This window comes from Panthera uncia (genome assembly GCF_023721935.1).
Source record: "Panthera uncia isolate 11264 chromosome B3 unlocalized genomic scaffold, Puncia_PCG_1.0 HiC_scaffold_1, whole genome shotgun sequence".
Classification (NCBI taxonomy): Eukaryota; Metazoa; Chordata; class Mammalia; order Carnivora; family Felidae; genus Panthera; species Panthera uncia.
In genome coordinates this window covers 59037336-59049531 of record NW_026057582.1, presented here as the reverse complement: position 1 = coordinate 59049531, position 12196 = coordinate 59037336, and the positions used below count along the sequence as shown (strand labels likewise).

The window sequence follows — 12196 nt, the reverse complement described above, 5'->3', positions numbered from 1 at the left end:
AATAATAATAAAATAAAAGTAAAATAAAAAAGGAAAAAAGAAAAGAGAAAAGAAAGGAAAAAAGGAAGAAAGGAAAAGAAGAAAAAAGAAAAGAAAAAAAAACCAAAATGGGGCACCTGGGTGGCTCAGCTGGTTAAGCATCCAACTTCGGCTCAGGTCATGATCTCAAGGTTCAAGGTTCGTTGTTTTGAGTCCTGCATCGGGCTCTGTGCTGACAGCTGAGCCTGGAGCCTGCTTCAGATTCTGTGTCTCCCTCTCTCTCTGTCCCTCCCCTGCTCGTGCTTTGTCTCTCTTTGTCTCTCAAAAATAAATAAATGTTTTTTAAAAAAGAAAAAAACCCAAAGGGGCAAAAATAAAAACAAGACAAATAAAAAAACAATAAAAATAACAATTATTGAAAAATAAAAACAAAATAACTAAAACAACCAAAGAAAATTCCTGGTTTATTTTCTGTGCTCTAGTACCACAGGGACTGGTTTGGGCTTGTGGACCTTGGGATTGCAGTCCCTGGGATCGGCTAAGCTTGCAAGCTGACCTTGGGCTGGACCCTGTTCTGGACTAGGCTTTCAAGGTGAAGGGGGAGGGAGCATTCCTGCAGTTCCTTCCCTTTTACACCTTGGCTCTTTTTTCTGTGCCCCGGCACACTGGGGGCTGGCATGGGCTTGCAGACCCTGGGCTTATTGAGGTCGTAAACTTGCTGTGATGACTGGACCCACCAGTTAGGGTATCCAGACCCTGATTCTATCTAGGCTTTTAAGGTGGAGAAGGACTGTAAGCTGTGTTATTCTCTAGTTCCTCTGACCTGGAGAGCTTCCCAAAGCTCCTCCTCCATTTGGTCCAGTGTTGTCTCTTTTATATACTAGTTGCTCTTTTAAACTGTGGCTTTTTTTGGGGCGCCTGGGTGGCTCAGTCGGTTAAGCGTCCGACTTCAGCTCAGGTCATGATCTCACGGTCTGTGAGTTCGAGCCCCGCGTTGGGCTCTGTGCTGACCGCTCAGAGCCTGGAGCCTGTTTCAGATTCTCTGTCTCCCTCTCTCTCTGACCCTCCCCCGTTCATGCTCTGTCTCTCTCTTTCTCAAAAATAAATAAAAACGTTAAACTGTGGCTTTTTTTTTTCTGTGCCTAAGGAAAGACAAATCTGTTCCCAGTTCCTCAGAACTATCCCTCTCCACTGCCGTGTACAGGATCAGGGGTGGGAGTTCCCTTTGTCTCCATGTCTTTGTCTGTCTTGCTGTTCTTTTTTGTCATTCTCTATCTTTGGTTGTTCAGAAGCTGTTCAGTTGGCCTTCAGTTCTTCAGGAGGAATTGTTGTGTAAATAGGTGTAATTTAGTGTGTTCTGTGGAGGAGGTGAGTTCAGGGTCTTGGTATATTGCCATCTTCATGGGAACTCCTCCCTATAATAGCCATTCTAACAGGTTTGAGGTGATATCTCATTGTAGTTTTGACTTGCATTTCCCTGATGATTACTGGCGTTGAACATCTTTTTATGAACCCATTGGCCATTTACATGTCTTTGGAAAAATCTCTATTCGGTTGCTCTGACCATTTTTTAATTGGATTTTGTTGTTGCTATTGAGTTAAAAGAGATTATTATATATTTTGGATATCGACCCCTTTTCAGATAGATGGATTGCAGATATTTTTTCTCATTTTGTAGGTTGGCTTTTCATTTTACTGATTGTTTATTTTGCTGTGCAGAAGCTTTCTAGTTTGATGCAGTCCCACTACTTGTTTATTTTTGCTTTTGTTGCTTGTACTTTTGGTATCATATTGAAAAAAGCATTACCAAGGCCAATATCAAATAGCTTTTCCCTATGTTTACTTCTAGTAGTTTTATAGTTTAAGAATTTAAATTGAAATCTTTAATTTGTTTAGAGTTCATTTTTGCGAGTAGTGTGAGATAGGAAATTTCATTTTTTTGCATATGAATATCTAGTTTTCTTAGAGCAATTGATTGAAGAGACTATCAGTTCCTCATTGAGTATTCTTGGCTTCTTTGTCAAATATTAGTTGACCATATATGCATGGGATCTTTCTAGGTTCTTGATTCTATTCCATTGGTCTATGTGTTTGTTTTTATGCCAGTACCATACTGTTTTGATTACTGTTGTTTCTTAATGAATTTTGAAATCTGGAATTGTGAAATCTCCACCTTTGTTCTTTTTCAGGAATGCTTTGACTATTCAGGTTCTTTTCTGGTTCCATATGAATTTTAGGATTGTTTTTTCTGTTTCTTTGAAAAGTGACATTGGAATTTTGATAAGGATTATATTGAATCTATTAATGGCATTGGTAGTATGGACATTTTAAAATACTAGTTTTTCTGGTTTATGCGATACCCTTCACTTATTTGTGTCTTCTTCAATTTCTTTCATCATCGTATTATAATTTTCAGTATACAAATCCTTCACGTCTTTGAATATATTTATTCCTAAGTATTTTTATTATTTTTGATACTATTGTAAATGGAGTTTTTAAATTTATTTTTCCGATAATTCATTGCTAGTGTACAGAAATGCAACTGATTTCTGTGTGTTGATTTTGTAACCTACAGGGGCGCCTGGATGGCTCAGTCAGTTAAGCGTCCGACTTCAGCTCAGGTCACGATCTCGTGGTCCGTGAGTTCGAGCCCCGCGTCAGGCTCCGGGCTGATGGCCCAGAGCCTGCAGCCTGCATCCGAATCTGTGTCTCCCTCTCTCTCTGCCCCTCCCCCGTTCATGCTCTGTCTCTCTCTGTCTCAAAAATAAATAAACGTTAAAAAAAAAAGATTTTGTAACCTACAGTTTTACCAAATTCAATAATTAGTTCTGACAGTCTTTTGGTAGAGTCTTTAGAGTTTTGTCTGTATGTGATTCTGTCATCTGCAAACAGAGACAGATTTACTACTTTCTCTCTAATTTGGATGCCTATTTTTCTTTCCTAATTTCTTTGGCTAAGACGTCCAGTACTATGTTAAGCAAAAGTGGCAAGAGTGAGTACTCTTTGTCTTGTTCCTGATCTTAGCAGGAAAGTTTTCAGTCTTTTACTATTGATTGTGATATTAGCTGTGGGTTTGTCGTATATGGCCTTTACTATGTTGAGGTGTGTTCCTTCCATACCAAATCTGTTAAGCGTTTTTATCATGAAAAGAAGTTGAATTTTGTCAAATGCTTTATCTACATCTATTGAAACAATCATATATAGCCTTTATCTTTCATTCTGTTAATGTGATGTGTCACTTTTATTGATTTGTGTATGTTGAATCGTCTTTGCATCTGATGGATAAAACCCACATGATCATGTTGTATAATCCTTTTAATGTGCTGTTGAATTCAGTCTGCTAGTATTTTCTTGAGAATTTTCCATTTATACTAATCAGGGATATTAGCCAGCAGTTTTCTTTTCTTGTAGTATGTGTGTACATACAATATGTAAATAATGGAATATCAACTACAAAAAATGAGGAAATTTTGCCGTTTGTGACAACATGGATGGACCTTGGGATATTATGCTACATGACAGAGAAAGATAAATACTGTCTGTTTTCACTTATATGAGGAATCTAAAAAAGCTGAACTTACAGAAACATAGAGTAAATACCGGGGCTGGGGTGGAGAAAAGAGGATCGAACAGATGTTGGCCAGAGGGTACAAGAGTCAGTTATAAGATGTGTAAGTTCTGGGGTTCTAATGTACAGCCTGGTGACTATGACTAACAATACTGTATATATTTGAAAGTTGTTAAGAGTGTAGATCTTAAATGTTATCGCCACACAAAAACAATGGTAATTTTGTGAGGGGATGGAGTTGTTAACTAACCTTACTGTAGTAATCATTTCACAGTATATGCATGTATCATATCATTATTTTGTATACAAATACAATTTGTATAAAAAATTTACATATGTTATATATCTATAATATTTCAATAAGGGTATGAAAAAGCCCCAAACCCATTCTGTTAGCTCTACTTTATAGTTATAGATTCCTCAGGATTCCTTCCTGAGTGTCCGACAGAGATGCCTGGAGCCTCTCTGTGTAATTCATATCTAGTCAGCAAGTGGGAAATCTTATGTTCCACTTTTTTTTCAGGAATGTGTTTTATTGACATATATATCACATACATACACATGACTATCTTTCTTGATATATATATATGTGTGTGTGTGTGTGTATTGTACATACACATATTCTGTAGTTTATGTATTACCCTATTCTCTATTCTAATTATATAGTGAGTTATATATGGTTTCTTGAGATAGGGGAAGTATGGTAAGTCATGGAGTGTCAATATCTCTAATGTACTTTAGTATATCTTAAAGTATATAACTAGTTTGTGTGAAATTGTTATGTTTGGAATTTGGGCCTAACTTCACTATAAAGAAAAACATTTGCATAACAAATTTATTAGCAAACTTAAATGCAGTTAATTTATGGACCATGGCTCAATAAACTGGAAATTCTATATTAAAGAATTGGAGTTAATGTCTTTTATTAGGTTTATTGTTAGAGTTTCAAGAACTAGTGCATAATTATTACAAGTTATTTACAATTATTAGCATATTATAATATTGATATTATTATTAAAAGTTAAGTGGATTCTCTGATGATTAGATAAAGTAAATATTAGGCTGCAATTCTTTTTCTTAAGCTTGTAAATATTGACTTGAAATTATTGTAAAGAATACTTGAATACTTCTGTATAGAAATTCAGTGTTGTTAAAGTGTTTTTGAAAATTAACTCACTGAGGTGCCTAGGTGGCTCAGTCAGTTAATCAGCTGACTCTTGATTTCAGCTCAGGTCATGATTTCACAGTTCAAGCCCCACGTTGGGCTCCCCACTGACAGCACAGAGTCTGCTTGGGATTCTCCCTGTCTTATTCTCTCTGCCCCTCCCCCACTCATGCACAGGAGCTCTCCCTCTGTCCGAAAATAAATAAAATTAACTTAAAAAAAGAACATTCTCTAAAAAAAGAAGAGAAAAGAAAAGAAAATTGACTCAAATTGATTTTTTAGGATAGGTCATTTTAGTATTTCTTACCCATTCTACCAATTTTTTTTATTTGCATTACAAGTAAAAGTAGAGTTTGTACTTTATTTCAATATGTAAAGAGCATTCTCTTTTAATTAAGAATATATAAAATCACAGTTAATGCATATATACTTTATAGTGTTATTTTTATGTAGCTAACAAAATGTCACATTACCAAATTATTGTACTTTGCTTTAACTAACCTACTATTAACTTTATAAGTTGACTTTGAAAAACATCAAAAATACGATGTAAAATTTTTCAACAAGTGACCAAACTACGTTAATAGTAATTGTAACTGAATTAATTAAAACACACAGCAACTAAATTGATTTTAAATGGTTTTATCTTTGTTTCTTGCTAATTAAGAGAGTAAAATCTGCAGTGGAGTTGAGGAAAGAGAAGACCATAACTCCATTAGAGATTAAGGATGACATGCAAAGCAATATGAAACAGATTCTATTTCAGAAAGCAAAGGAGCTGGAGCGCTGGATGACTCAGCAAAGTGAAACTGAGGAAGCCATCCCTGTGAAAGAAAACATAGACACTATCTTAGATCACATCCAGAACAGAAGCAATGTGAGAGATCTGTCTCTCTCTCTCATTGAAGCATCTAGAAAAGCTGGCATAAGTTACATTGTTTATCCCAAGAAAAAGAAGACGAAATGGAAGAAAAGATTGAAACTCAGTAAACTCTCAAACGTGTATGATGAATTATCCAAGCCACCAAAAGTTCTTACAAGGTCTTATTTAATCAGTAATTGTTATAGTTTAAGAAATGTATTGTAGTTTTGGCCTTAATCTTATAATTTCACTAACTGAAGTTGTTATTATTTTATTCAGCACTGAAAATATGCTAAATCCTTAACTAAAGGACAATCCCTTATTTTTAAATATATGAATATTTAATGGTACAAATGTATGACTGCTTTAAACTATAATTTAAAGTTGGGGCTGATTAAGGACATGAAGTAAAACTAAGTCAGTTTGATTTGATGAAATCTTTCAATGGAAAGAAATAAAATCTACTAAGTTATTTTTCTGAAGTGATTTAACACCAAAAAACAATGCCTGCTCCAAATAAGTGTCACCCATTCAAAAGTTGAAGTAGGTTGCTGAGATTTAACTGTTTTCAAATTGTAACTAATAGATTGAGAAATCTAGATAGACAAACTGTTTTTTGTATGTTGTGTGAGCCCTTATTCAGGGATCAACACATAGAAATAATTTTTCTCCTTACTTGGAAGTAATAGTATCTAACATGTTTAAAATGTGCAAGGACCTGAGATAACAACAGCTGAAGTTCCAGGTATGCTCATTTTTTAAGTGTTCAGGACGTAACTTTCTTAGACTGAAGTGTTGTGCAAAATAGTTTGCAGAAAGCTCTGGGCTTTATTCCTCTTTAGATAACCCCAGATGATAAGGAATTCATTAAGTGTATGCCCTTTTGAAAACTAAAGACTTTACTGTTGAAGTGAGTCATATTGTTTTGTTTATTGTTATAAAGTCTTGTGGTTCTGAAAAGGGTTCATGATATTTTGGTGTAGTGACTTATTGTCCCTGAAAAGACTTGGGAACAATCACTGTAAATGTGAGTGACAGAGTGAAAGAGAGACCAATCCTAGTGGAGGATGCCATTCAAGTCCCGAGTTCTCTGCACACTACTTATGCTTGCGTTTTCCCGGCAGCAAATATGTGGAACTGGTTTTGTTAGCTCATCTTTAGAAGACTTCACGTAGGTTTTTCTAAGTTGACAAATATTTTTGATAAGAAACAGAAATTTGCTTATACATTTTTGATACATTTGCTGATTTCAAAGCATATGAATCGTTACTATCCTAGAAAGGATAATATCTGCACCATTCTGGCCATACCTAAGTGGCTTCTGTCTCTATAAAGAATATAAGCAGATGAAACACTATTTTGGTAGGGTATTTTACCGCTTACTGATTCTTTATCACTTTGATTATAAAGTTTCACCATTTAAAGAGATTTATTTGCCTTTTAACAACTGAATTTGAAATTTGTATATACTGCCAACAGGTGTAATAGGATGAGCCTTTTGGTGGAGGCAGTAAAACAAACTATAGGAGTATTTATCTAGGATAATACATTAGTACAGCTTTCTTCTTTTTAAAAAATCTTAATTTAATCTAGCACAAAAGTGTAGCTATTAAATAATTGTTATTTTAAAACAAGTTTATGGAGAAACTTTAAAAATAATTTTATTTGTATAGCTTGAGATCTTTTTTCACGAATCTTAACTTGGTTAACACAGAATTATCCTTCTTAACCACTGTATATCTGACCTTTAAGCTTGTTTAGTTATACTCATTCGTGCTGGCTCCCTTAAATGGTTAGAAGCAGACAGTGTATGTACTCATATATCAAGTCAAAGCTTGACTGTGGAAAGTAACTCCTGCCAAAGTCCATTTGAGTTGATTAAAAACCCAGCCCCATGTGTTTTCTGCCAGTCCCTTTACTATAGGTTACTCCTGTTGCCTAGCCCCTCATCTAGGTCATGGCAGGATGCTATGTGTCTGTAATAACTTTGTAGCTTCACCATTTCTCTGGAAGTTTCCCTCAGCTTTGATCTCTGAATCCAATATTGGTGGACCAGCCAGTGAGGGACTAGCAGAGACCTTCTTCAGAAGCTTACTGTTGCAGCAAGAAGATGTGCATGTTAATGGTTCCTGGTTCACCTTTGCTTCCTTATACTCATTACCTTCTTTCTTACCTGGACTTCTGTGAATCGCCAGTCCCTCGGATCTCTGCCAGTGTTCTGTCTTCCAGGATTGACTAACATATTGAACTGAGATTCAGACCAGGCCTTTTGCTATTGGCCCTCTTATCCCTGTAAATGCATCTCCTTCTGTCTCTTTGTAGAATAACTGACCATGGTCCCCACTTCTACTATCAAAACTTCCAAACTTCACTACCTCCTGACAGTGAATCTATAGTCTCAGTCCTGATTTTCTTTTGTCCGTCTTGCTGCCACTACATTCCCAAGAGAGGCAGAATTTATTTTCCCCCTACCCCAAACAGTAGGTGACATATTTTCCTTAGTGCTACTAGTCTGTAATTTCCCTGATGGCCTAGTATTGTTTTTGGTGTGCTATCTTGGTGGGTGGTGGTATGGGATGGAATGGAGGCAGTTCCAAAGATTACTACTTGATCCTTACTGCTATTATCTTCTTTATGGTGTAGTTTACACAATTATCAAGTTGATTCATTCTTACTACACATTCTGGGACTAGGGAAATTATCACAGGATGGGTCCATGTCTCACTAGATTCTGTTAGATGTTTTCAGGCCAAGATTCTTTATATCACTTGACCCTCAGAATCCCCCAATTTGATTGTGAACTTCAGTGGCATCCACAATGGGTATCTGTATATCAACATAAGTTTAGGGTTAAGTATCTAATAATTCTCAGAAGGTTTGGGTGTTTATTCTCTCCCAGACCTTTGTAAAATTTGGGGGAAATTTCATTAAATCCACCTGGGCCACATTGCCAGATCCTTCCTCAGAGGGACCTGGCCTGGCCTTCCTGTCAGGTGAGAAGTTTTAGATATGAACTAGCTGAGGTCAGAGAGCTGCATGAGAGGTTTTAAACCCCACCTATAGCTGGTTACACCTATGCCCAGAAGACTTAAAGGTTTTTCATTTATGTAAATCAAAGAACACCTTAGCAGGCTGCCCACATATCTCACTTTCTGAGGACCTGCAGTCTTTTAGTTCTTACCACTGATCTCCATGAGTTAAAATTCTGTCCACCAAATCTAGCTAGAAATCTACACTAGAAATCTGCATTTAACAAGTCTTCCAGGTGACTAATGCTAAAGTTTGAGAATCACTCAGAGACTGGCAGGAAGTTCTAGCAAGGCTTCACTGGCTAGGGCTAGCAACCACCCATCCATGGAGGAGGTATGTAAGAGACTGAGGGACAATAGTCATTGTAGCTCCATGAGAGGGCTCGGCAGATCCCAGATGAGTGATTTTGAGGAGTCCTTGAATCAGATTTTATGTAGCATATGAAGCAATATCTCAGTGTAGTCATTGAAAGATATTTATACAGGAGAGGGTTGAGTCTCTCAGACTGGAGAATCTGACAGTACCTCAGGCAGTCTCTTCTGTCAAGGGAGGATAAGTGAAATTTGGAGATTCAAACTTCTTGGCCTCATTCGTGCCTGCTCAAACGTTCACATCCTGTATTTGTTTCCTACTCCTTTTCCAGTAGCTTCATTATCATGGTATCCAAGGTTTAGGGAATCTGGGCATTTAGTAGGTACTGTTCTTCTCTTTTGGTCTGAAAGAAGTAGTGATTCCACAATTTTTATAACCATTACTGTTGTCCTAGTGACTAAGTGGTAGCTACTTGATCTCCTACAACTTTGCCTTCCACCTGGACACCATCCCCTGCTAACACTAGTGATAATTTGAGGAGCTTTGATGCCACCACACACCGTGGATTATTTGTGTCCTATTTTATCCTGGGAAGAAGTTTATCCTAGGATCCTTCTGTGTGTGTATTTCCTGAGTCTACCTCGGGTACCAATTATTTTATCAGTCAGGGTACCAGTACTAAACAGCACTCTCAATTTAGGATAATTCTATGAAAATATAATAAAGGCACAATTTACAAAAATGTCAGGGCATAAGAAACCACAAATGATAATGTAGCATGCTGTGGCTAAAAATAATAGAGCATTTTCTGCCCCTAAGTCTGAGAGCACAAAAAGTAAGAGTGATTACTAGAACCTAGAAGAGGAATTTTGGAGAAAGGGTTTCCTTAAAAAAAAAAAAAAAATTAGTGATCCGTGGTCAAGGATCATAGCCATTTTGAAGCGACCCTTTAAGAGGGTGTCAGAGGAATAAATACCTTGACTTCACTCTCCTCCTTTCCTCTTTGGGGTTTCTAATTGGACATACCCAATTAGAAGACAGAGAACAAGGATCTTATGAATATAGTCTGAACAGATTAAGTCCCCCGGGTCTGAGGGCAAAGTAGACAAGGGTAGAGTTGAACACGGAGGTAGAAACAAAATGCATCTGGCACAGAAGGCCTTTCTAAGGTAACATTTGATAGGAAATATGAATTGAGAAGGAGCCAGCCATTCAGAAGTGCTGAAAAGTGCAACAGCCTTGAGGCTTGCTCTCAGATGATATGGCTGGAAAATTGAGAGGCGAGAGAGTAGTGTTATCAGAGATATATGCCTGGGCCTCATCATGTAGAGTCTTGTAGACCATGAAGAAAAGCTTGATTTGCATTCTAGATATTAGGAGAAGCTCTTGGAGGGAGTAACATGATCTGATTTACATTTGTTAAGAAAAAAATAAGCAAGCATGCTGACTTCCATGTGGAGAACAGATTAGACAAAGAGTAAGAGTAGAAGTCTGGTATTAAGAAGTGATTGTACTCTAGGCAAAAGAGATATGGCAGGTTGCACTAGAGTGTGGAGAGGAATGGAGAGTGACACAATGTAAGGGAAGAGAAGAATACTGACTTTTTAATTCTCCTAATGTTTAGCAATAGGTCTTTCTCACAGTATAAACTCAGTAAATATTTATGAAATGATGGGGTTTACATTTTTTCTTCCAATAGAATGTACTTACTCTCACTTGTGTGGCTGGTACAATACCCATCATATGCTAAATTTTACTGAATGAAAACTTCAGAAAATGGAGAATTTGAGGAGGAAAATACTAGAAATGTAGCATTTGAAAGCATATTAGGTATTCTCTAATTTGATAGTCTACTAAAGAAGGGTGGCGTCTGGGATATTAATTTGGTAGCATACTGTGTAGTTAAATCTTTTCTTCTTCCCATTTCCTAAAGTTCATGTCCTCTCCAAACTCTTGGATGACATTGCCTTCCTCACATCAAGTTTTACCTCCTCAATTCCCCATTGTAATTTCTCTGGTTGGGGACAGGGTTATAAATTAAACTTGAAAGGAACATTGACCCCTTATTTCCAGTATTCTAAGAAAGCTACATCTTTAATAACAATCTTCTGCTTTCATAAATTCTATAGAGTTTCTACATATTCTTCATATGTTACAATTTTGAAGAATGAACAGGAGAACTTGGTTTGAATGAAAATAGCATGTAATTTTATTTTAATAATAGAGAAACTAATTTTGTGTAAAACTGAGTTGATTTATTGGTTATAAAAATAATTGTATTTCTGTCATTTAAAAATCACTCTTTTAATAACTAGATCAACATCTCATGGAATCCTTCCTGGACAGAAGAAATATTTACTCAGAGTTCCATTGTATGAACGTAAATTTCAGTGTCCCAGTCTACCTTCGTGTTTAAATTTTGATGAATTTGTCCAAAGTAAGGGAGGAATTCCAGAAAATACTAACCCTCGAACATGGGCTCTTGATATGTTCTCTAAGCACAAACATCAGAAGACAACCACACACAAAAGAGTTAAAATATCTATCCATAACGACATGTCTGAAAGAATGAAAGAACCACCAAAACTAGAATTGAGTGATTCTTTGAAGTCTGGTCTTTCTCCAGAAGTTACTAAATATTATGAATCCGAAGTGGAGATCTTGACTAAAGAAATAAATGATAGGAAAAAATATCCTGCATTTGCATATTGTAGGCGTGGAGCTATTTATAGGAAACTGGGAAAGTTGCAGAGTGCCCTGAAAGATCTACAGGAAGTAAGTTTTATTTAATCAAAATAACAATGTTAATAATTTGTACTTATATTAATATTGTTATATAATTGTCCTCTCTATGTAAGAATGTATGTAATAATTTCTACTAGAATTTTGAACAGTGAATTTTTGTGGTATAAGTGTAGGATTATGAAATTATAATTATTGGCATTTTCAAATGACTGATATGAAAAACACTACATTTTGTCTGTCAGATTGGGAGGTATCATTTTATAATATACACATAGAATGCCATTGGGATCAATAGTATTTTAAAAATTCATTTGTTGGGATATCTTCCTTCAATAAACCAAATTTAATTGAATTTATACATATATTTTCTAGGCTATACTCTTGGAGCCATTGTTCCTCAATGCCTATTGGCACCGACATTTTATTTATCTTTTCCAAGACAAAATTAATGAAGCTTTGGATGATTTGAATTATGTAAATAAATATAATAAAAATAATGCAGGTGGGTTTTCTGTCCAGTTATATTATTTATATC

At 36.0% G+C, this 12196-nt stretch overlaps 1 protein-coding gene across 1 annotated transcript in view; it reads left to right on the top strand.

Annotated features, from left to right (window-relative positions):
- Positions 1–12196, top strand: part of TTC6 (tetratricopeptide repeat domain 6) — a 205674-nt gene that overhangs the window by 133005 nt on the left and 60473 nt on the right. Inside the window, exons 11-13 of the mRNA XM_049611599.1 lie at positions 5380–5753; positions 11232–11691; positions 12034–12163. Coding sequence (XP_049467556.1) covers positions 5380–5753; positions 11232–11691; positions 12034–12163 — 964 coding nt within the window. The remainder of the gene's footprint in view (positions 1–5379; positions 5754–11231; positions 11692–12033; positions 12164–12196) is intronic.